General features: G+C 42.3%; 1 protein-coding gene and 1 pseudogene across 19 annotated transcripts in view; one reads left to right on the top strand and one right to left on the bottom strand.

Annotated features, from left to right (window-relative positions):
* Adam22 (a disintegrin and metallopeptidase domain 22) overlaps positions 1–26,425 on the top strand; it is a 295,966-nt gene that overhangs the window by 179,387 nt on the left and 90,154 nt on the right. For all 19 annotated transcript variants that reach the window (XR_376691.4, NM_001310439.1, NM_001098225.2 and 16 more), the window contains exon 5: positions 21,517–21,599. Coding sequence is in view for 18 of the 19 variants with exons in the window: in NM_001310439.1 (NP_001297368.1) it covers positions 21,517–21,599 (83 nt within the window). In the remaining variant the exon portion in view is untranslated. The remainder of the gene's footprint in view (positions 1–21,516; positions 21,600–26,425) is intronic.
* Positions 5,251–11,735, bottom strand: Gm21759 (annotated as a pseudogene).

Below are 26,425 nucleotides of genomic sequence, written 5' to 3'. Positions count from 1 at the left end.
CTTCATTATTCTTGCAACTTTCTCTAGCTATCCCGGTGGAGTCACAGCTCTGCCACTCCACTGAAACCACCATGCTTTCTGGGATGTGAGCAAGCCTCCCATGTCAGCCAGCACTGTGCGCACTTGAGCATTCCTGCCTCATCCAGACCAAGAGCCTCACCTTTGTTCAGCTTCTGCTGTAAGACTCCGGGGAGCCTTAGCTTACCAGAGACCCCTGAGTGAACCACGTGGAGCCTGGATGGATGCAAAAAGCAAGAGGAATTTATTGTTCCAGTGCACAGGGGTCATCCCAGACCCAAACTAGAGGTCCCGACCCCCAGTGCCCATTCAGTGAGTTTTTATATTCCAGGGGCAGAATAAAGCATCAGCAACTTTTCCTCTACTTTCAACCTATAATTTAAACAGAGCCTCCCAATGGCAAAGTCACCTGGAATTCCTACCTGGCTCTGTGCTCTTCTGCTCTGGTCTGTATCTTCAGCACACTGCTCTCCACTCTCTGGTATCATCGTCCAGGGACCACAGTGCCTATAAGAGCACTGGAAACACACAAAAAAGAAGGGCCCTGTAAGGAGAAATCTACAGGACCCATGCTGGTCTGCTCTGGCACTGTGCTGGCACAAGCCTTCAGGCTGATTCTGCGAGAGTAATCCATTGCTCCATTCACACACCCTTTTCTAGCACCCTTGGCCAGCCTCAGGACACTGTCTTCTGCTGTCAGCATGTAGTCCAACTTTGAAGGGCTCCACTTAGGAAGGAAGACAGGATTGGATTTTTGTCTAAGACAGTAGCTACATCGCCACCAAACCCCTGAGCATGGATGCTAGTAATTTGTTGAGGTAAGGGGACAGTCTTAAAAGTACAAAATAACCATGGGCTTTCCCACCTACACCCCAGTTCCCGAATAATTACTTGGAGGCTTATTATTAATGTAAAAGGCCTAGGCCACAACTTAGGTCTGTTTCCTGTCTAGCTTGTAACATATTTAACCCACTAAAAGTATACTATATCTGCCAAGAGGCAAATTACCTCTCCTTGATTTCCTGTGTCAATCTTCCTTGGAGTTTGTCCAGAGTAAATCTCCCACCTCTGACTATCTCCTGTAGTTCCAATCCCTCTACTGGAACTCCCCGCCCCCCACCTCGATTTCCTGGCCTTTGCTGATAAGTTTAACTCCCGGCACACAGGGTGACTCACAGCAGCTCTAATTTCAGCTCCATGTATACATCACCTCTGTCCTCCATGGCTACTTTTACTCACATGCATTTGAGAAAGTTGCATCTCCGACATTTATGATAACACCACCTTTGGCTGTCTATAGAATTCCACAAAGGAATCTGATGGAGAGTACAAGCCATGAGACTCAGAAGACAAAACCCATACCCTAATAGCAATAATTGTAACCAAGTAGATTTCTTTATAGTGTGATCTAGAGATAATCTCTTGTGTACTTTTAATATATGTCAATTAAAAGATGCTGCTGTGAGTCTCATCAGCCATTGCCTAACTCTGTGATGAGGATAGACTAAGTTATCACAATCATAGAAAGATAACAACTGTATCAATTAAATAAATTCTTAATTTTTCCAATGTCAGAAGGTGATAGACAATTATTTTTGGTTATAGGCTGACTTCCTTTTTTTATTAGATATTTTCTTCATTTACATTTCAAATGCTATCCCCAAAGCCCCATATACCCTCCCCCACCCTGCTCCCCAACCCACCCACTCCTACTTCATGACCCTGACATTCCCCTGTACTGGGGCATATGATCTTTGCAAGACCAAGGACCTCTCCTCCCATTGATGGCTGACTAGGCCATCCTCTGCTGCATATGCAACTAGAGATACAGCTCTGGGGATACTGTTTAGTTCATATTGTTGTTCCTCCTATAGGGTTGCAGACCCCTTTAGCTCTTTGGCTACTTTCTCTAGCTCCTTCATTAGGGTCCCTGTGTTCCATCCAATAGATGACTGTGAGCATCCACTTCTGTATTTGCCAAGCACTGGCATAACCTCACAAGCGATAGCTATATCAGTGTCCTTTCAGCAAAATCTTGCTGTCATATGCAATAGTGTCTGCATTAGGTGGTTGTATATGGGATGGATCCCCGGGTAGGGCAGTCTCTGAATGGTCCTCCCTTCCTTCTCAGCTCTGAACTTTGTCTCTGTAACTCCTTCCATGGGTATTTTGTTTCCCATTCTAAGAAGGAGCAAGTATCCACACTGTGGTGTTCCTTCTTCTTGAGTTTCATGTGTTTTGCAAATTGTATCTTGGATATTCTAAGTTTCTGGGCTAATATCCACTTATCAGTGAGTGCATGTATAGGCTGACTTCTAATTTCCCCAGGTCTCTAATAGAAGGCAAATGTTGTACAAAACACTCAAATTATTTCTTAAATGGAGCTCATATTTACCTTCAGTATAGTTTAGAAACCAAGAAGCTGAACAACCTCCTGTTTCAAGATCTTCATAATTATTTGTGATCCCATAGTTAAGAGGTGATTGCAAAAGGGAGTTATTTGAATCCTAGTTATTCATCTGCTGCATTTTCTATTTATACATATTCTATGTATTTATTTATGTACCGATATAATATCAGTTCTTAGCCCAGACTGGCGTGGAATTTTTCTATGTAAACCTCAAATGGTGGTTAAAGGAAAATTGGGCACTTAATGTACAAGATTGTTTCTAGATCTTTGTCTCTGCCTGCATAAAAATCAACTCCAAATAGACTGAAGACCTTAAAGAAGATCTGATACTGTAAAATTGATATTAGAAAAGTAGGGGAAACAAACTAAGGCTGAAGCATAAGTTAGCATTTGTGAATTGAACTGCATTTTTTCCAGGAAACATGGCAAACCATTGATAATTGAGTTGTCATAAGTGTCACCATAGGAAAGAAGTGTGGCCATTATCAAAGGACAAAATAATTTTCGAACATGTGAAATGGCAACCCTAGCATAGTGCTGGCAGAGCAAACATCTACACAACCATCATAAGACCTAGTGTGGAGATTCCTCAAAATGTGAAAGCATGTCTCCTGCGAGGCTCTGCCAGTGCCTGGAAAATACAGAAGTGGATGCTCACAGTCATCCATTGGATGGAGCATAAGGTCCCCCAATGAAGGAGCCAGAGAAATACCCAGGGATCTGAAGGGGACTGAAACCCCATAGCAGGAACATCAATACGAACTAACCAGTACCATCAGAGCTCCTTGGAACTATACCACCAATCAAAGAAAACATATGGTGGAACTTGTGGCTCTCACTATATTTGTAGCAGAGGATGGCCTAGTTGGTCATCAGTGAGAGGAGAGTCCCTTGGTCCTGCAAAGGCTCTATGCCCCAATAGAGGGGAATGCCAGGACCAGGAATGGGAGTGGGTGGGTTGGGGAGCAGGGGAAGGGAGGAGGGGATAAGGGATTTTCTGAGGGGAAACTAGGAAGGGGATAACATTTGAAATGTAAATAAAGGAAATATCTAATAAAAAAGAAAGAAAGGAAGGAAGGAAAGAAAAGAAAGAAAGAAAGAAAGGAAAGAAAGACACAGAGAGAGACAGAGAGAAAGAAAGAAAGAAAAAGAAAGAAACAAAGAAAGAAAGAAAAGAAGAGAAAGGCAAGCTCTGGAGTCAACCAGTGTGCAGAGAACTGATCCAGAACAGTGCACAATTTCACACAACACCAAGAGGATCTGCCAGATGGCACATGCTGGCTGCGCCTCCTTAGGAAGAGACACAAGCTTGCTTAGAGTTTCTTCCAACAGTGATTTGGATGCAGGAAGCCAGGGCTCCTGTCATCTTGGAAGTCTCTCCATCTCTAGTTCACATGGCAGCACAAAGCATCCCTTCTGCCCTGAAGAAAGCTCTGCCATCTCAACAGGATATGAATGGCTGGGCAGAAATACAAGCTGTGGGTTACCCAGATTTCAGGCTACAAAAAACACTGTTTTGTGAACAGAAGTCAGGGCCCTGGTGAACATCTCCATACCCAATTATAAAGAGATTTTGAAGACACTGAGATAGGACAACTGCAGAGGGAATGAGAACTCATATGAATTGATCCAAACCGAGTCCTTTAACAAGGTGGCTACCCTACCTCCACATGTCTATTGAGGAAGAATGTATTTGGGCTTTCAGATCCAGGAGGTGCAACCTGTCACAAAAGTACCAAGGATTCTGAGCAGGAGGACCAGAAGTCGTTAGCCAGCCTAGGCTACATAGCAAGACTTTGTCTCATAAAAAATAAAGGAAAGAATTGAAAAGTAGACTTGAAGGACATTAGGCTAAGAAAATAATCTACAAAATAGAGACCAATATTTCCTAATTGAAGCCTAAAACACAAACCTCCACTACTGATAAACAATAGCATGATGGAGAGATGTTTGCAGGATGCATTCTAGGCAGAATGTAGGAGGAAGAGGGCAAATATGTAATGCACAGGGTGAAGACCAAAGTGCATCATGAAGATCAGTGTGCTCTCACCGCTGGAAAAATGGTACTTTTGGAAGACAGACATGTTAGCTTGTTCCAGTATCCAGACGTTTATATAGATATAAAATAGGACACCGTAACACACAGTTCAAACACAAAAAGTTTACTGCAGATAAAAAAAATAGTCTGTGTATTACAAGTTGTTTAAACCATACAATTTGTGTCCAGGTTCCAGCATATGACACTTCTGCCTAAGCAGATCTTAAACCGAGATCTCAGGATATCCTCGATGGTTGATATTCACTCGGACACACAATGCCTAAAATCAGAAATCATTCACCCTTCAGTATCCAGGACCTTTTTAAAAAAATTATTACTAGATATTTTCTTCATTTACATTTCAAATGCTATACCCAAAGCCCCCTGTACCCACCCCCAGCCCTGCTCCCCAACCCACCCACCCCCACTTCCTGGACCTGGCATTCCCCTGTACTGGAGCATATGATCTTCACAAGACCAAGGGCCTCTTCTCCTATTGATAGCAGACTAAGCCATCCTCTGCTACATATGCAACTAGAGACACAGTTTTCAGGGGTACTGGTTAGTTCATATTGTTTCTCCTATAGGGTTGCTGACCCCTTTAGCTCCTTGGGTACGTTTTCTAGCTCCTTCCTTAGGGGCCCTGTGTTCCATCCAATAGATGACTGTGAGCATCCACTTCTGTATTTGCCAGGCATTGGCATAGACTCATAAGAGAGAGCTATATCAGGGTCCTGGAAGGAAAATCTTTCTGACATATGCAATAGTGTCTGGGTTTGGTGGTTGTCTATGGGATGAATCCATAGGTGGGGCAGTCTCTGGATAGTCCTTCCAGGACCTTTTTTAAAGGCCATCTTCATGGTTCATTTCTGTAGGTATTGGTTGATGCCACTGCTTTAGAAGGGAGCCAATAAAAGGGATTCCCTCTCTCCACTGTGCAATGCCTGTCAGTGTTGTATGTATCTGGGGTCTGGGTCATGCAAATGACACTGTCTCTTGAGATGTTTTACTTGGGATGTGGTGTCCATGCCTAGGTGACTGAGAGGGCAGTACACCAGCTGACACCTCTTATCCCATCCTGTGAGATACTGTTGAAAACAAGAAAGGCAGCATATACTAGCATGTGGGCATAAGGAGGAGTGTGAATCTGATGACTTAATTCCCTAGGTTTTCTTAGGTGGTAGAAGATAGCAGGAGACCATAAACTACCCAAAGGAAAACCCTGCTGTCAGACCAGAGGGTCTTACTTGTTTTCTTACAACAGGTTCTTATCCATGATCATGCTTGGAAACAGGTCCTGCTCTGGGTTCAGCTATTAAACACTTCATATTTCACTCTGACTCCACTCAAAACATAGTTGGTGGACTTTACCTTTTAAGCTGTCGGATGCCCTGGGGTAGTGTGCACCATGACATGATCTGGCTTCACATGGCTCCTATGAAGATGAACTGGTTAATGTTTCAGATAAGGGTGTAGACAAGACAAAACAAATTTGGAGAGACAACTAGAGTCACAAAAAATGACAATACTTTGTTTGGAATACAGATTCTCTCTATTTCAACCAATTTCAATAGCAGCAAGAATGTCAATGGAATGCTCTCTCTCTCTCTCTCCCTCTTTTTTTCTCTCACTCCCCCCTCTTTTTCTTTCTCTCTCACTGTGTGTGTGTGTGTGTTTGTGTGTCCCTGTCTGTCCAAATAGGGTGAGTTGTGAGGGTATCTGAGTACTGGTGGGTTAGAAGCAAGCTGTCTAGCAAGCCAGGATGGTTTTATGAGCTGTGCCATGAGCAATGGACTCAACTGTTTATGTCCACTCTAACTCTTTTATGAGTACAAGATGGATATTCCCTGCACTCTCCTTGCTATGTTTCTGGCTCCAAACTGGTAAGCACCAGTCATCTTGGACACAAACACAAGTAGATCAGATCAGACACTCTGGGGTCCTACTGTGCTTCCAGTGTCCACTTGTTCTTCTAATGTTTCATGGGTACATCTGGAGACAGGCAGCTGATGATCTCTACATGCCTGGAAGTTCCTCTGATGTTTGGTTTCCCGATGATGACCTGAATGCATGTCATGGTACCTTGTTTCCAGAGTTACTGAGATCTATGGAGTACTTTGCTTGGCTGGCAAAACTGTGGAATCACCAGCCAACGTGAACCAACCTAGAGGGCAAAGTCAGGACAATCATGAGTTCAGACCTTCCTCCCACAATCCATGCTCAGTCCTCAGGTCGCAAAGGACCTGACAAGGGTATCACACAAACCAGACACACTCTGTTAATCTGCAGACAGAGGAAGAATTTGCCCTTAGTTTCATACTGTGACGTAGACATGGTTCCACCCCCGCCCCCCACCCCCATCCCACCCCCTGGCACCCAAGCATGGGAAATTCCTCCCTGGCCCTCTCCTGTATCTGTGTGCATCCTCAGTAGGCTGCTCTTCACTCTCTGGTATCAGTTTTCAGGGAGCCTCTAAATGCTCTTCAAACAGACATAAGAAAGAGAGATCTTAGTAGAAATCTTTCAGGACGTATGCTTCACTGTGCTGACCCTGTGCTGGCATGGGCCGACAGGCTGAATCTTCCCGAGTGCTCCACTGATCCCTTTACCCACCCTCCTCCAACACCCTGGCTAGGCTCAAGACACTGTCCTCTGCCCTCTACATGTGGTGAAGTTACTCACAAAGGATACTGTGGGATTAGATTTATCAGTGATGATACATTACTACCAACCCCTAAAATCTATATTCTTGTAACCTGTTTATTTCAAAGCATATCATTTAGTCCAGGAAAGTGTTCAGTGAGTGCAAGCATTTGCTGCCAAGGGTGGGGGGACGTTAATCCATTCCCCAAGACAGATAGGGTGTCAAGACAGAACTGACTCTGGCTGGTTAACTTCCATGCACATACAGTAAAAAAATATCTTTTTTCTTTAATGAAATTGACATTATTTTAAACAAAAAACCTTCGAGGTAGAAGTGTATTGTAGTCTCTCCACTTAACTGGTACCATGGCTACCTCCATGGCTCTTTTGACTCACAGCCAGGCAGGCCTCTGTTGTTGGTCAGGGTGCACTGCTTTGGTGCAGGCAGCAACATAAAGTTCGCAGGCCTCTTAGAAATCCGTTCCTTATGGTCTTCCAGACCCGTCTTTGAAAGGGGGCCTGGGGCGCAGTCTGACAACTGCCATGGAGGTGTCCCTGGAGTGTATTTGTAGAGGATGGTCTGGACTCTCTCTGTTGTATAGCAGGACCCTCACCCTTGGCCTCCTTCCTAGAGAATGGAGGTGATGTAACTTGTGTGTACATGATGTCCATTGACGCAGCTCTAGTCATAATGTGGACCTGTCCCATGAGGTTTGGATATTCCAAAGACTCTCCAGTAGACATTTCTTCTGAGGTGTAACTGATCTCTGTCTCCCATATGGGCCTCATGTAGTGAGCCTGTCCCATGAGGTTTGGATATTCCAAAGACTCTCCAGTAGACATTTCTTCTGAGGTGTCACTGATCTCTGTCTCCCATATGGGCCTCATGTATTGAGCCTTCTGGACAAGCTGGGGGCTGATACTGTTGAGTGGAGTTGTGTGCTTCTTGAAGCATTTCCATGTGGGTGGCATAGAGTGACTCATTGTAGTTCTCTTTCCCTTCTCAAAACTTTCCCACTCATTGGGCAAACTTAAGGTGGAATGGGTAGGCATACTAGTTGCCCTCCTTACTGCTGTTTGGTTTTTTATGGTTGGCTCTGTGTTTTTCAACATTCTATCACGAGGCTTTGGATCTGGTCTTTTTGTTGTCTTGTTTTCCTGTGGTAACTGTTGTTGTTGTTGTTGTTGTTGTTGTTGTTGTAGCAATAAATAAGTAGCCATCACCATGTCGAATTTTTTCTCCCTCAAACTTTCTCTTATCTCTCCTGGATTGTATCCCAGGACACCCATGAGTACGATTATACTGGGGTCCGGGTGGCTTTCAGTGTTCTCTCCCAAAGAAGCGGGAGAAGCTTCATTGTCATGGTTTGTCCACTTGAATCTGGTGATCTCATGGACTGTTGGCCTGTCTCCAGGGTTGACAGTCAGCAAATTGTCTATCACATCCCAAAGTTCTGGTGACAGGCTGAAACTCCTAGGGTACCTTCCTGCAAAGATCTTCTGCTTTGTTGCTTCATAGCTATATCCCTCGAAAGGGAGGCGCCCTGTGGCCATAAAATAAAGCACAACCCCCAAGCTCCAGACATCAGTGGCCCGGCCATCGTACCCTCTACCTTCCAGCATTTCTGGGGCACAGTAAGGGAGGGTTCCACAGAACTCGACCAGCTTCTGGCCCATGATTATCTTGGTGCCCAATCCAAAATCAGCAAGCTTTACATCTCCTCTGTGGGCCAATAAGATGTTTTCTGGCTTTAAGTCCCTGTGGACAATCCCTTTCTCGTGACAGTACTTGAGGGCATACACTATCTGGCTAAACAGCCTGTGGCAGTCCTTTTCTCCTATATACCCAAACTTTTCAATTCTGCTCAGCAGCTCTCCTCCCACAGCATGCTCCAGAATGATGAAAATGTTTCTGGTGGTGTCGATTATGTGTAAAACTTTGATAATATGGGGATGGTCAAGGGATTTCATGATTTCGATTTCGGATTGCACAAGGGGGTTTCTCCTGCTTTGGGGGAGGATTTTTATGGCCACCTTTATGTTTGTCAGGAGATGGCTCGCGAGTTTTACTTCCCCAAATGACCCTTGGCCAAGGGTTGTTAATATTTTATAGTGCTCCGTTAGAGCTACTTCGCCAAAGGTGTTGGACCTGAGGTTCTGACATGCTTGCCACCTCTTCATCATTGCTGATAGGTCAATTTTTTTGTGGTCAGTGTCCACAACACCTAGGGATGCAAGAAAAATAGGAAGTAAAAGTGGGTCTAAGAGAAACATTTATAGCCTTAAATTCCTGTGCTAATACCAACACAAAAGTTGTCCAAATGAGCTAATGATGCATGTCACAGTCATAGAAATATTAGAACAAGCAAAATCCAAAAGAATTAGAATCAAGTTCAGAATATGAATTGATGAAATGGAGACAAAAAATAATACAAAGACCAATGTCACTGTCTTAGTTTGGAATTCTTAGCTGTGAATAGCCTCCATGACCAAGGCAACTCTTATTAAGGATAATACGCATTTGAAACATGTTCAGGAGTTCAGTCCATTATCACCAATGTAAGACTATGGCAGCATACTGGCAGGCATGAAGCAGGAGGAGATGAGAGTCTTACATCTTCATCTGAAGACTGTTAAGAGAAGACTGTCTCTCCTTAGAAGTTAGGAGTAGGAGCTCAAAACCCACCTGGACAGTGGCACACTTCATCCAACAAGGTGACACCTGCTAATAGTGCCACTCCCTGGGCCAAGCATATTCAACACCACTCTGGTAACAAAGACTTGTTTATTCTAAGGATAACAATAACAAGTAATCTTCACCAAGATAACTCATAGAAATAGGAAGATATACATTAACAATATTAGAGAGAAGATAATGCAGTATACAATAAATACAAATGGAATCCAGATATCCAAACAGTCACTAGGGAATCTCTTAAAAATGTTCCGGTGAAATGGAAAAATCTAGAAAGAATTGATGATCCTCTAGATACACATTAAACTACCAACTAAAACTAAAAAGAGGGAAAACATCCAAACTGAAGACTGTATGAGTCAGAGGCAGTTGATGGCAAAAAGTTGCAGTGTTTTCTGGGTAAAGGAGGGAGTTGTACATATGAACTCACAGCATTGTGACCTGCTCAGGCTCAAGTCAGTCAAAATCTCAGCATGAAGAGGGGAGGTGGACAGGAAATCACACACCCAGCTGATGAGCCCTTCAAAACTGATAGCTGTCAGGAGAGCTATCAATTTTAAGGATGTGGCCCCTTACAGATAAGGTTGGACAGACTACTACCTCAAGCAGTAAAGTGAGAAAAGGGCTCACCGTGTCAAAGTCCAAGCAATAGGTTCACCAATATCCGAGTCCAAAAACGTAACCAGTATCCAAGTCAAAAACGTTCACCAAAATCCGAGTCCAAAAAACGTAACCAGTGTCCAAGTCAAAAATGTTCACCAAAATTCGAGTCCAAAAACGTAACCAGTGTCCAAGTCAAAAACGTTCGCCAAAATCCGAGTCCAAAAAACGTAGCCAGTGTCCAAGTCAAAAACATTCACCAAAATCCGAGTCCAAAAATGTAACCAGTGTCCAAGTCAAAAACGTTTGCCAAAATCCGAGTCCAAAAACGTATCCAAATCCAAAGCAAGTTCAAAATTATCACCACAGTCCACGTCTCCCAAACCACCACCAAACCACTCTCCACACCAAAAGGACAAAAACCACCCTGGGCAGTACATTTTATGGGCAGGTGTGTGTCACTTATTACAGAGGTTCTTTGTGAGGTCAGAGCAAAACATGGACCAATGAGGGATGGCCACACTCCTGTCCCAGAAGACTCTATTAGCTACTCTGCAGTCACTGCTACCAAGTGCCCAAGCAGAAGCAACAGAATGGTTCATTTTGGCTCACACTTTGAGGGAACAGGGAAAGCATGATATAGTGTGATATAGCATGTGGATGTTCACACAGTACTGCTGGTCACCCCATATCCAATGCCAGGTCAGAAAACTCCTTCCTAGAGCTAGGAGCCCACCTTCTAACGCTAGATTCCAGCTTCCCTTCACAGTATTACCAGCTAGAGATCATGAGTTCTGATACAAGTGTCTATAGGGTTTTTTTTTTTTAAATTCAAACCACAACAAGAACTGTCTCCACTTTAAAGGTAATAGAAACAGTAATAGGAACAATGATAATATAGGCCCCCAAACCTTTATGCTTTAATGGTTATAGACTCTGGTTGCAGGAAATATTTTAAAAAGAACCAACAAGTTTCTGCACAACTTCCAGGCACCGACAACACTCTGCCCTGTGGTGCCTGGCCGGCCAGTCACTGGCAAGCAATGGCCAACCTGTTTTTATCCAGTGGAGACTCTGATCCAGAGCTCCTGAAATGTCTCCACCCAGCTTGCTAGGTTCCCACAGGCAGGATAAGCTTTCTCTAAGGAGAAAGCTTAGACTTGAGTACCTAAATCACAAGCTCTAGCTCCAACTCCTAAGTAGTGTTAGAAAAAGAATACAGCATTTGTTTTCATCCAAAGTTTGCATCTCTAATTGGCATATTCAAGGGTAGGCAGCCTTGAGTCTTAGAAGATATAGCCTCTCAGAATGCATAGTTCTGGAGCCAAGTCCCCATGGATACAAAACACTCCTGCACCCAAGGCTCGGGGTACACCGCGGAAAGGTTTTGAAGAGCCAGAGGATCAGGGTTTTCTGTCAGATTGTTTTTTACAGTAGTATTAGAAGCTAAACCCATACAGACTCACCAACACGAATGCCTAACCATGAGCTGAACAAGGGTAACAGAAGTAGACACATCCAAGTCAGCAGGGATAAGCCCACAAGGCCTCAATCCTATACAAAGAATTATGGGCAACCAAGGAATGCTGAAAGTAGGAGAAATAGTCTTCCCCGGAGAAGTGCAACTGGATAGCACCAATTGACTTTCCAATACTAAGTGGTCAGCCTTGAAAATATAGATACAAGTAATATTATACAGACTAAGAAAGCAATATTTAGGAATATTTATGTATCTACAGATACACATATGTCTGTAAAAGCAATAAAAACAAACAAACAAACAAACAAAAAACGAGGCCAGAGCTTTGAAATAGAGCAAGGAGGATATATGGAAAGTTTGGAAGCAGGAAAGGGGATAGAAAAACTATGTAATTATAATCTCGAAAAGAATAAGTTATAGTCTTCTAGATAGTATATAGGTTGTCATGTTTCTTTTAAAATTGATAGTAGAATTTAATATAATTATGTGTGTAAATCAATAGGAAACAGTAACAGTCATGACAGCATACACTGAGTGCTTATCATGGCAAAACATATTCTAAACTCTTTGTGTGTATTAGCTCAGTTACTCTCACAACACCCAACAAGATAATCATCTCTGTTTGGTAAATAAGGTGACTCAGTGCTCCTTGCTACTGTGGGAGTATCTATCTCATGAGCATAGGGGTCCTGCTGTCTCCTGCATCTTCTCATTCTTCCCTCTTTACTTGTCAAGCGCTGGGTATTGTAAGTAGGGTTAGTTTTTAAGGAAGACTAAAGTGGGTGACGTTTCTGCTTCAATTACTTATTCCATCACTCTTTCCTGTTTCACTCTTTTTAAAAATCATAGAATATTAATTTAATGAGAGGCTCTCTGATGCTGAATAAATTAGTGGGAGGATGGGAGAAGTGATTTAGAGCAGAGCATTTCACACTTATATGCACATAAAACATTAGAGTCTGTGTTAAAATGCAGAATCTGATGTGGTTGGTGAGTCTGCTGGGGCAAGAGACCTGGAGTTCTTTTTTTTTTTTCATATTTTTTATTGGGTATTTATTTCATTTACATTTCCAATGCTATCCCAAAAGCCCCCCACACGCTCCCCCACCCACTCCCCTACCCACCCACTCCCACTTCTTGGCCCTGGCGTTCCCCTGTACTGAGGCATATAAAGTTTGCACAACCAATGGGCCTCTTTCCATTGATGGCTGACTAGGCCATCTTCTGATTCATATGCAGCTAGAGACACGAGTCACGGGGGTGGGAGGTAATTGGTTAGTTCATATTGTTGTTCCACCTATAGGATTGCAGATCCCTTCAGCTCCTTGAGTACTTTCTCTAGCTCCTCCATTGGGGGCCCTGTGATCCATCCAATAGCTGACTGTGAGCATCCACTTCTGTGTTTGCCAGGCCCCGGCATAGTGTCACAAGAGACAGCCATATCTGGGTCCTTTCAGCAAAATCTTGCTAGTGTATGCAATGGTGTCAGTGTTTGGAAGCTGATTATGGGATGGATCCCCGGATATGGAAGTTTCTAGATGGTCCATCTTTTTTTTTTTCTTTCCATTTTTTATTAGGTATTTAGCTCATTTACATTTCCAATGCTATACCAAAAGTCCCCCATACCCACCCACCCCCACTCCCCTACCCACCCACTCCCCCTTTTTGGCCCTGGCATTCCCCTGTTCTGGGGCATATAAAGTTTGTGTGTCCAGTGGGCATCTCTTTCCAGTGATGGCCGACTAGGCCATCTTTTGATACATATGCAGCTAGAGTCAAGAGCTCCGGGGTACTGGTTAGTTCATAATGTTGATCCACCTATAGGGTTGCAGATCCCTTTAGCTCCTTGGGTACTTTCTCTAGCTCCTCCATTGGGAGCCCTGTGATCCATCCATTAGCTGACTGTGGGCATCCTCTTCTGTGTTTGCTAGGCCCCGGCATAGTCTCACAAGAGACAGCTACATCTGGGTCCTTTCGATAAAATCTTGCTAGTGTATGCAATGGTGTCAGTGTTTGGATGCTGATTATGGGGTGGATCCCTGGATAAGGCAGTCTCTACATGGTCCATCCTTTCATCTCAGCTCCAAACTTTGTCTCTGTAACTCCTTCCAAGGGTGTTTTGTTCCCATTTCTAAGGAGGGGCATAGTGTCCACACTTCAGTCTTCATTTTTCTTGAGTTTCATGTGTTTAGGAAATTGTATCTTATATCTTGGGTATCCTAGGTTTTGGGCTAATCTCCACTTATCAGTGAGTACATATTGTGTGAGTTCCTTTGTGAATGTGTTACCTCACTCAGGATGATGCCCTCCAGGTCCATCCATTTGGCTAGGAATTTCATAAATTCATTCTTTTTAATAGCTGAGTAGTTCTCCATTGTGTAGATGTACCACATTTTCTGTATCCATTCCTCTGTTGAGGGGCATCTGGGTTCTTTCCAGCTTCTGGCTATTATAAATAAGGCTGCTATGAACATAGTGGAGCATGTGTCCTTCTTACCATTTGGGGCATCTTCTGGATATATGCCCAGGAGAGGTATTGCTGGATCCTCCGGTAGTACTATGTCCAATTTTCTGAGGAACCGCCAGACGGATTTCCAGAGTGGTTGTACAAGCCTGCAATCCCACCAACAATGGAGGAGTGTTCCTCTTTCTCCACATCCACGCCAGCATCTGCTGTCACCTGGATTTTTGATCTTAGCCATTCTGACTGGTATGAGGTGGAATCTCAGGGTTGTTTTGATTTGCATTTCCCTGATGATTAAGGATGTTGAACATTTTTTCAGGTGCTTCTCTGCCATTCGGTATTCCTCAGGTGAGAATTCATTGTTCAGTTCTGAGCCCCATTTTTTAATGGGGTTATTTGATTTTCTGAAGTCCACCTTCTTGAGTTCTTTATATATGTTGGATATTAGTCCCCTATCTGATTTAGGATAGGTAAAGATCCTTTCCCAATCTGTTGGTGGTCTCTTTGTCTTATTGACGGTGTCTTTTGCCTTGCAGAAACTTTGGAGTTTCATTAGGTCCCATTTGTCAATTCTCGATCTTACAGCACAAGCCATTGCTGTTCTGTTCAGGAATTTTTCCCCTGTGCCCATATCTTCAAGGCTTTTCCCCACTTTCTCCTCTATAAGTTTCAGTGTCTCTGGTTTTATGTGAAGTTCTTTGATCCATTTAGATTTGACCTTAGTACAAGGAGATAAGTATGGATCGATTCGCATTCTTCTACATGATAACAACCAGTTGTGCCAGCACCAATTGTTGAAAATGCTGTCTTTCTTCCACTGGATGGTTTTAGCTCCCTTGTCGAAGATCAAGTGACCATAGGTGTGTGGGTTCATTTCTGGGTCTTCAATTCTATTCTATTGGTCTACTTGTCTGTCTCTATACCAGTACCATGCAGTTTTTACCACGATTGCTCTGTAGTAAAGCTTTAGGTCAGGCATGGTGATTCCACCAGAGGTTCTTTTATCCTTGAGAAGAGTTTTTGCTATCCTAGGTTTTTTGTTATTCCAGACGAATTTGCAAATTGCTCCTTCTAATTCGTTGAAGAATTGAGTTGGAATTTTGATGGGGATTGCATTGAATCTGTAGATTGGTTTTGGCAAGATAGCCATTTTTACAATGTTGATCCTGCCAATCCATGAGCATGGGAGATCTTTCCATCTTCTGAGATCTTCTTTAATTTCTTTCTTCAGAGACTTGAAGTTTTTATCATACAGATCTTTCACTTCCTTAGTTAGAGTAACTCCGAGATATTTTATATTATTTGTGACTATTGAGAAGGGTGTTGTTTGCCTAATTTCTTTCTCAGCCTGTTTATTCTTTGTGTAGAGAAAGGCCATTGACTTGTTTGAGTTAATTTTATATCCAGCTACTTCACCGAAGCTGTTTATCAGGTTTAGGAGTTCTCTGGTGGAATTTTTAGGGTCACTTATATATACTATCATATCATCTGCAAAAAGTGATATTTTGACTTCCTCCTTTCCAATTTGTATCCCCTTGATCTCCTTTTGTTGTCGAATTGCTCTGGCTAATACTTCAAGTACTATGTTGAAAAGGTAGGGAGAAAGTGGGCAGCCTTGTCTAGTCCCTGATTTTAGTGGGATTGCTTCCAGCTTCTCTCCATTTACTTTGATGTTGGCTCCTGGTTTGCTGTAGATTGCTTTTATCATGTTTAGGTATGGGCCTTGAATTCCTGATCTTTCCAGAACTTTTATCATGAATGGGTGTTGGATCTTGTCAAATGCTTTTTCTGCATCTAACGAGATGATCATGTGGTTTTTGTCTTTGAGTTTGTTTATATAGTGGATTACATTGATGGATTTTCGTATATTAAACCATCCCTGCATCCCTGGAATAAAACCTACTTGGTCAGGATGGATGATTACTTTAATGTGTTCTTGGATTCGGTTAGCGAGAATTTTATTGAGGATTTTTGCATCGATATTCATAAGAGAAATTGGTCTGAAGTTCTCTATCTTTGTTGGATCTTTCTGTGGTTTAGGTATCAGAGTAATAGTGGCTTCATAGAATGAGTTGGGTAGAGTACTTTCTACTTCTATCTTGTGAAAAAGTTTGTGCAGAACTGGAATTAGATCTTCTTTGAAGGTCTGATAGAACTCTGCACTAATCCCGTCTGGTCCTGGGCTTTTTTTGGCTGGGAGACTATTTATAACTGCTTCTATTTCTTTAGGGGATATGGGACTGTTTAGATGGTCAACTTGATCCTGATTCAACTTTGGTACCTGGTATCTGTCCAGAAATTTGTCCATTTCGTCCAGGTTTTCCAGTTTTGTTGAGTATAGCCTTTTGTAGAAGGATCTGATGGTGTTTTGGATTTCTTCAGGATCTGTTGTTATGTCTCCCTTTTCATTTCTGATTTTGTTAATTAGGATTTTGTCCCTGTGCCCTTTAGTGAGTCTAGCTAAGGGTTTATCTATCTTGTTGATTTTCTCAAAGAACCAACTCCTCGTTTGGTTAATTCTTTGAATAGTTCTTCTTGTTTCCACTTGGTTGATTTCACCCCTGAGTTTGATTATTTCCTGCAGTCTACTCCTCTTGGGTGAATTTGCTTCCTTTTTTTCTAGAGCTTTTAGATGTGTTGTCAAGCTGCTAGTATGTGCTCTCTCCCGTTTCTTCATGGAGGCACTCAGAGCTATGAGTTTCCCTCTTAGAAATGCTTTCATTGTGTCCCAAAGGTTTGGGTACGTTGTGGCTTCATTTTCATTAAACTCTAAAAAGTCTTTAATTTCTTTCTTTATTCCTTCCTTGACCAAGGTATCATTGAGAAGAGTGTTGTTCAGTTTCCACGTGGGTGTTGGCTTTCTGTTATTTTTTTTTGTTATTGAAGATCAGCCTTAGTGCATGGTGATCTGATAGGATACATGGGACAATTTCAATATTTTTGAATCTGTTGAGGCCTGTTTTGTGACCTACTATGTGGTCAATTTTGGAGAAGGTACCATGAGGTGCTGAGAAGAAGGTATATCCTTTTGTTTTAGGATAAAATGTTCTGTAGATATCTGTCAGATCCATTTGTTTCATCACTTCTGTTAGTTTCAGTGTGTCCCTGTTTAGTTTCTGTTTCCATGATCTGTCCATTGGTGAAAGTGGTGTGTTGAAGTCTCCCACTATTATTGTGTGAGGTGCAATGTGTGCTTTGAGCTTTACTAAAGTTTCTTTAATGAATGTGGCTGCCCTTGTATTTGGAGCATAGATATTCAGAATTGAGAGTTCCTCTTGGTGGATTTTACCTTTGATGAGAACGAAGTGCCCCTCCTTGTCTTTTTTGATGACTTTGGGTTGGAAGTCAATCTTATCAGATATTAGGATGGCTAATCCAGCTTGTTTCTTCATACCATTTGCTTGGAAAATTGTTTTCCAGCCTTTTATTCTGAGGTAGTGTCTATCTTTTTCTCTGAGATGTGTCTCCTGTAAACAGCAAAATGTTGGGTCTTGTTTGTGTAGCCAGTTTGTTAGTCTATGTCTTTTTATTGGGGAGTTGAGACCATTGATGTTAAGAGATATTAAGGAAAAGTAATTGTTGCTTCCTGTTATTTTTGTTGTTAAAGTTGGCATTCTGTTCTTGTGGCTGTCTTCTTTTAGGTTTGTTGAGGGATTACCTTCTTGTTTTTTCTAGGGCATTGTTCCCGTTATTGTATTGTTTTTTTTCTGTTATTAACCTTTGAAGGGCTGGATTCGTGGAGAGATAATGTGTGAATTTGGTTTTGTCGTGGAATACTTTGGTTTCTCCATCTATGGTAATTGAGAGTTGGGCTGGGTATAGTAGCCTGGGCTGGAATTTGTGTTCTCTTAGTGTCTGTATAACATCTGTCCAGGCTCTTCCTGCTTTCATGGTCTCTGGTGAAAAATCTGGTGTAATTCTGATAGGCTTGCCTTTGTATGTTACTTGACCTTTTTCCCTTACTGCTTTTAGTATTCTATCTTTATTTAGTGCATTTGTTGTTCTGATTATTATGTGTCGGGAGGAATTTCTTTTCTGGTCCAGTCTATTTGGAGTTCTGTAGGCTTCTTGTATGTTCATAGGTATCTCTTTCTTTATATTTGGGAAGTTTTCTTCAATAATTTTGTTGAAGATGTTTGCTGGTCCTTTGAGTTGAAAATCTTCATTCTCATCCACTCCTATTATCCGTAGGTTTGGTCTTTTCATTGTGTCCTGGATTTCCTGGATATTTTGAGTTAGGATCTTTTTGCATTTTCCATTTTCTTTGATTGTTTTGCCGATGTTCTCTATGGAATCTTCTGCACCTGAGATTCTCTCTTCCATCTCTTGTATTCTGTTGCTGATGCTCAAATCTATGGTTCCAGATTTCTTTCCTAGGGTTTCTATCTCCAGTGTTGCCTCACTTTGAGTTTTCTTTATTGTTTCTACTTCCCTTTTTAGGTCTAGTATCGTTTTGTTCATTTCCATCACCTGTTTGTATGTTTTTTCCTCTTTTTCTGTAAGGACTTCTACCTGTTTGATTGTGGTTTCCTGTTTTTCTTTAAGGACTTGTAACTCTTTAGCAGTGTTCTCCTGTATTTCTTTAAGTGATTTATTAAAGTCCTTCTTGATGTACTCTACCATCATCATGAGATATGCTTTTAAATCTAGGTCTAGGTTTTCGGGTGTGTTGGGGTGCCCTGGACTGGGCGAAGTGGGAGTGCTGGGTTCTGATGATGGTGAGTGGTCTTGGTTCCTATTAGTAGGATTCCTACGTTTACCTTTCGCCATCTGGTAATCTCTGGAGTTAGTAGTTATAGTTGACTCTGTTTAGAGATTGTTCTTCTGGTGATTCTGTTACCGTCTCTCAGCAGACCTGGGAGACAGATTCTCTCCTCTGAGTTTCAGTGCTCAGAGCACTCTCTGCTGGTAAGCTGTCTTACAGGGAAGGTGCGCAGATATCTTGTTTTTGCACCTCCTCCTGTGCAGACTAAATTCCTAAGTTCCAGGGAGTCCTGGAACCAAGATGGCGACCGCTGCTCCTGAGGCTGAGGCCGCCTCCCAAGCCAGGCGGACACCTGTCCTCTGGTCCGGACGGTGGCCGGCTGTCTGCGGCCCGCCAAGGGTGCTGCCTCAGCGGCTCTGTGCTTCTGCCCATCCCAGAAGCTGTCCGGTTCTCTGGCGCACCCTCTAACCTGTTCAGACTAATTTCCTAAGTTCCGCTGAGCTCAGGAACCAAGATGGTGACCGCTGCTGCTGAGGCTGAGGCCGCCTCCCAAGCCAGGCGGACACCTGTCCTCTGGTCCGGACGGTGGCCGGCTGTCTGCGGCCTGCACAGGGTGCTGCCTCAGTGGCTCTGTGTTTCTGCCCGTCCCAGAAGCTGTCCGGTTCTCTGGCGCTCCCTCTAACCTGTTCAGACTAATTTCCTAGATGGTCCATCTTTTTGTCTCAGCTCCAAACTTTGTCTCTGTAACTCCTTCCATGGGTGTTTTATTCCCAATTCTAAGAAGGGGCACAGTATCCACACTTTGGTCTTCGTTCTTCTTGAGTTTCCTGTGTTTAGCAAATTGTATCTTATATCTTGGGTATTCTAAATTTCTGGGCTAATATCCACCTATCAGTGAGTACATATTGTGCGTGTTCTTTTGTGATTGGCTTACCTCACTCAGGATGATGCCCTCCAGGTCCATCCATTTGCCTAGGAATTTCATAAATTCATTCTTTTTAATAGCTGAGTAGTACTCCATTGTGTAAATGTACCACATTTTCTGTATCCATTCCTCTGTTGAGGGGCATCTAGGTTCTTTCCAGCTTCTGGCTATTATAAATAAGGCTGCTATCAACATAGTGGAGCATGTGTCCTTCTTACCGGTTGGAACATCTGGATATATGCCCAGGAGAGGTATTGCTGGATCCTCCGGTAGTACTATGTCCAATTTTCTGAGGAACTGCCAGACTGTTTTTCAGAGTGGTTGTACAAGCTTGCAATCCCACCAACAATGGAGGAGTGTTCCTCTTTCTCCACATCCTCACCAGCATCTGCTGTCACCTGAATTTTTGATTTTAGCCATTCTGACTGGTGTGAGCTGAAATCTCAGGGTTGTTTTGATTTGCATTTCCCTGATGATTAAGGATGTTGAACATTTTTTCGGGTGCTTCTCAGCCATTCGGTATTCCTTAGGTGAGAATTCTTTGGTTAGCTCTGAGCCCCATTTTTAATGGGGTTATTTGATTTTCTGGAGTCCACCTTCTTGAGTTCTTTATATATATTGGATATTAGTCCCCTATCTGACTTAGGATAGGTAAAGATCCTTTCCCAATCTGTTGGTGGCCTTTTTGTCTTATTGAGGCTATCTTTCGCCTTGCAGAAGCTTTGCAATTTTATGAGGTCCCATTTGTTGATTGTCAATCTTACAGCCCAAGCCATTGCTGTTCTATTCAGGAATTTTTCCCCTGTACCCATATCTTTGAGGGTTTTCCCTACTTTCTCCTCTATAAGTTTCAGTGAGACCTATACTTCTAAGAAGCTCTAAACCTCTCCCTACTGCTGAGGTCTCTGGATCATGCTCTCAAGCATCCAATATTTAAACAAAAAACACCATAGGAGGCCAGATGAGCTTCTTAGTTGAATCCAGCTGATATGACCAGTTGCAGAAGAAACCTAACTGTTTTAAACTTTACCCCAAGTCTGCTTACCAGGAAAGCAACTCCCAGTTTAAGAAAGAACTGGATAGATACACTTAAACAAGAACACCAGTAAACGGGATATTTCTCTGCATCCTAATGACTACCAGATACTTCCAGGTTCTTTCTGCTCAGCTGAATGTTAAATTGCCAGTTGAGTGTTGCTCAGAATTTTATCACTCAGAACTGGGAGATAGATTATTAAACCTATCCTGGTGCAAGGGCTACTCACTTATCTCAGCGTTGGGTTCTTCGCTCCTCTGGTAGTACCTGCATAAAATCAAAGTTAAGTCCATCTTTATTCCTGTGCCTTATGCTTTGGCGTCTCCTTGATAGGCACATTTATGAAGAATTCTGTTGGAATTGACCGGATAGAGCTAATCTGGGTGATAAAATGCTGTGCAAAGCATTCCATATGGAGGTGGAGTGTGAGATCTCTTCTGTAGAAAGAACATGTCCAAGTGTCCCTGGCTGGCCACACTCATCCCTCTCTTTCTCTTTCCAGGGAGGAGAACACTGTTATTACCAGGGCCAGATTCGAGGAAACCCTGTCTCATTTGTTGCCCTATCAACATGCCATGGACTCCAGTAAGTGCCACATAAATTATTTATACATTTGCTATTTCAACAGCTTTTCTTTATGTTTAATGTACTAGTAAAAGCATCTTAGCGTTTCAGACTCTGGAGGCTTTGAAAGTATGCTGCCATAGAATGATACTTGAGTCATTTTTTTCTAGTTTCATCTAGATTCAGACAGTAGAGGCTTGGGTACCTTTGTTTTCTGTTCCTGGGGCTGATTAGCACCCCCCATAACCAATTCAACACCCCACTTTTCCTTGATTTAACTCTTTATATTTTCACGGAACAATGGAAATTCTAGTAGATGAAAATCCATGGCTCTTTGAACAAAAAGCAGGCTGGAGACGACCTCAGAAACCACAAACTCTACAAACCCACAGAACTCATAGCAGCCAAGGGAGGACACACTTACACTTTCTGAAAGCTCTGTAGAACAAGTTTGTCCTTCTGAGTTTCCCTACTCACAGCTTTCACGTCACAGAATGTATTTGTGGATGGTGAACATCTCCATGAACCTCACTCTATCCTGTCCATGATGGTGGTGCCCTTAGGCCATTTCTCCTTGTTTTATGGCCTCTTGAGATCCAATAAAATCCACCCCAAAGCATTCTATTTAGACTAAATCAATTCCTTCTGGCTTGATACTTTTGTTTTTTTTTGTTTTTGTTTTTTTTTTTTGTTTTTGTTTTTTTTTTGTCTTAATTTTATTTTGCACACAAGTAAGCTAAGACTTAATTACTTTTAAGTTTTGTAGGTAGATAGTTTTTGTAGTGAGTTAGAAATGTAGCCCCTTTCATGTAATAACCTGTCACTGGGAGGGACTCTGCTGTGGACTAGGCACTAGGAATGTTAAAGCAATTTCAGCGTGTGTGAGTCCTGAGACCTCAGTGTGGTGGACAGGGCAGATGTAGCCTGGGTTCATTTTGTGCACTAGGATAAGGATATTTGTCTTCATTGAGAAAGGAAAAAAGTTATACTGGTGCAAAATAGAAGCTGAGGATTGTCACTGAAGGACAGGTGGAGCGTGAGGGCTCCACAGGTGTGCTACCTGTCACAGGTAGAATGGACCCTGTGGCAGACTTTGAGAGAACTTTCCAGTGTGTGTTAGATCTTAAATCTGCAGTGGCGATGGAATGAGATAGGCTGGAGAGTCTGGCTAGTGGCCCAAGTAACAGACACTTCTGGTCAGTCTCTGGGAAGAGGTATGTTAGACAGGTAGACAGAGAGACCACCAGGCTAAGAAAATGAGCAGAGGAGGGAGGCTGTGTGCCTGTATAGTGCAAAGTTTCCCCATGCTTCTCATGAGAAATTCAGTGGGTATTTACTTTACCTTTGTCACTTGAGTAAAGATTATTACAGTTATGGCACCCTTGCTTATTGTAGGAGGGCCTTGAATTTCTTACCAGAAAACTGGTGTAGCTAATCTCTACACAGCATAGTTGACAGCTAGGGAGAATGTTTTTGACCTTGCTCACATTTATGGCACCAAATAGGCACTGGACAGAAGAGTGATATAAAAACAAGAACCCTTTCTCCATCTCTCTTTCACCCTTAGAATTTCAGGCAAATCCCAGTGTGAGCATCATGCTCACTGCTTTTCAGTGTGCTTCTCTGTTTCCCAGTGGATAGGGTGCTGTGAGAACCAGGAGGATGGTGTGAACCCCTTTCATGGGCTCTCCTGGGCATGGAAATATAAGAACAACAGCTGGGTTCTACCCTGCCACTGTCATTTAAGGAAAGCAAGAACAACACCTGTCAGGATCCTGCCTCAGTTGCTTTAACTCTGTTTTATATCTTTCACTTAAAAGTAAGCTAAATGAAATAAGTAAAAAATTCATGATGTATCGATAAGTACTGATAGAATTATGTAGCACAGTGCTTGGGCTTTCTTGGATGGTATAAACATATCTGGTACTTTTTGTTGTTGAAGAACTATTATCATCATGATTTTATTTCTGAACACAGTTGCTTCTAGTAGTGCTTTGGAGGTGCATTGCTGAGCATTAAAAGAGATGGCTCTCCAAGTTATACCAGTTAGGTAAAAGCTTCGTTGCTTCATGCATAATTCATCCTTTATAAATGACCAAGTATAGACTGGGTTTTTTTTTTTTTCATGTTTCTGATTTACTGCATTTAGTTGAAGAACAAAAAATGGGAAAATTAGCTTAATAAGCCTTCTTCATAGAGTCTACGAAGTTCTTCTGTACAAATTCAAAGGATGAATAGGCAGTAATTTGATCCATATATTTGATGTAATGACAAAATCTTTTGACTATGGGAATCTAAAAAAAAAAAAAAAAAAGATGAAATCAAACATAAGTTTATTGCCCTCTGGTGGAAATCTGTAAGAACGACTGCTGTTTCCTTTCCTCTTATTCAGCTTTCTGTGTAGCTCAACTGTTTCATAATGACGTGGTTCTAGCTACATGGTCTAATTGTTGTAGGCTTACCATAAGTTCAATTTTTGCTTTATATAAAGGCATCGAACTTCAAAGCAAATGAAATAGCTGGATGATGATGTTAGTAACAGCATGTTATGATGAGTCAGAATTTTCTAAGTATAAGTAATTTCAGAATTTTATTCCACTTCATGATGCTTTCTTACAGTACAATGTCAAAATCCAATGGGGAAAACCCTGATTTTCCCATGCAACAGTATTCTAGTTTGCTTACTGCTGCTCTGAAGAAACACTGACCAAGAGCATCTTGAGGAAGAAAGGGTTTGTTTCAGCCTAAAGACTGTAGTCCATCCACCCATCATAAAGGAAAGTAAGAGCAGGGACTCAAGGCAGGAACCAGAACTACGGAGGAGCACTCTTTTCTGGGTAGATCTCCCAGCTTGCTAAGCCTGCTTTCTTATTCAACCTAGCCCTGTCTGCTCATGGGTGGTACTGTCTACAGTAAGCTGGGCCGCCCCATGTCAATCACTATTCAAGAAAATGCCCCATAGGCACGTCTCCAGGCCAATCTAATAAACATAGTTCAAAGAAGATCCCCACTTTCTGAGTAGGTCTTGTTTTATGCCAAGCTCACAAAAACTATGACAGGTAGTAACACTGTAAATGAAACAATCTAATTGCCATGTGAACTTTGACAAAGGTTAATGGTTATGTAATGTTGTGGATGGATCTGGCTAGTTCTTAGCAGGGCTAGAGAGAATAGTGTTTGTCATATTTGGTCTGTAAGGAGAGGTGTCCCCTGTATTATGGATATATATACACATACTCATATACATATGTCAGATATAGTGGTGTATTCTTCCTGACTGCATCTGTTCATTTTTAAATTCCCAATTCAGTGTCCTCCAAATGCAGAAAGTACATCCACGTTTGAAAGCTGAGCAGACATGAGCATGGCTAATCTAGTTGATATCTGAGAATTTAAAACTTGTGGAAGCTGTCCTAGCAGAAACGTAGGAATTTAAATGAAGTCAGACCTGGAAACCATTGTGAAAATAGTTTAGAGAAATGAAGAGATTTTATAACATCATTAATGAGAGACAAACAATATCCTATGTCTAATTGCTTGGCTATGATGTGAGCATTTTTACCCCAAACTGAAAAATTAATGTAAGGATCACAGTTCTGTACCCTTAGGTACCTGAATGAGACCAGTATCTGTAGCGCCACGAGGCACCTGGTTTTAATAGAAACACTATTTTCTAATCACAGTGGTGTCAGGAGCTCTCTGAATGGGAGATGAAACCGTATGTACTTCAAATGCCCCTGTGGTGGTTGGTATGAGAATGCCCTCCCTCCATAGGCTCATGTATTTGTATGCTTTGCTCCTAGTTGGTAGAACAACTGTTAGGGGAGGATTAGCTGTCACCTTGTTGAAAGAGATGTGTCACTTGGGTGGGCTTTGAGGTTTCAAAAGCGCATGCCAGGCCCGGTCTTACTCTCTCCTGCCTGCTGCTGGAGAATCGGGATTTAGCTCTCAGCTACTTCTCTAACAACATGCCTGCCTGTTGCTATGCTTTCTGCCTTGATGATCATGGAGTCACTCTCTGAAGCTGTAAGCCAGCGGCTGATTAAATGCTTTCTTCTATATGTTGCCTTGGTCATGGTGTCTCTTCATAGCAATAAAACAACACTAAGGAACTCCCTTTATAGGACTTCTAAAGAGCAGATAGTAAGAGGTCGCAAGCTGCTCTTGATTTGTGCCCTCCTTCCTGGCCTCTGCCTGTTGGGGCTACCCACTGCTTCTTCTGAAGCTGCTGTTATTTATTATTATTATTATTATTATTATTATTATTATTATTTTAATGTCAATGCTGTCTTTACAGTGCTCAGGTAAAACCTTGGAGTCCTTGTTGATATCTTACTGGCAAAGTCTGCATCAAGCATCTCAACAAACCCTATTGTTTCTCCTTTCAAAAACTACCTAGGCAGGGCATGTGGCTCAGAGATATAACATGTACTTAGCCTGTAAAGTCCTGAATTGAATCCTCAACAGCTAAAAGAAATGCACACATACCATACAAGTACATACACATAGACACAGACACATAGATACATAGACCAACATACAGACAGTGACACACACATAGACACATACCCACACAGACAGACATAGACAAACACACACACACACAGACACACACACACACACACACACACACACACACACACACACACATTCCATGACCCGATAGAATTTGGCCAGTTCTCACCACTTCTGTTTTTACCACCATCTTCTTTATCTTGGATTACTCTAATAATCCCATCCTAGTAATCTCTGCCTTCTGCCTCACTATTGTAAAGAGTATTATAACGCAGTGGCTGGGATCATTATTGGAAATCAAGGGATAACCAAGCATAAGGGCCCATGCCTGC

The sequence above is a fragment of the Mus musculus genome, chromosome 5 (genome assembly GCF_000001635.26).
Source record: "Mus musculus strain C57BL/6J chromosome 5, GRCm38.p6 C57BL/6J".
Classification (NCBI taxonomy): Eukaryota; Metazoa; Chordata; class Mammalia; order Rodentia; family Muridae; genus Mus; species Mus musculus.
This window is presented reverse-complemented; position numbering and strand designations above follow the sequence as displayed.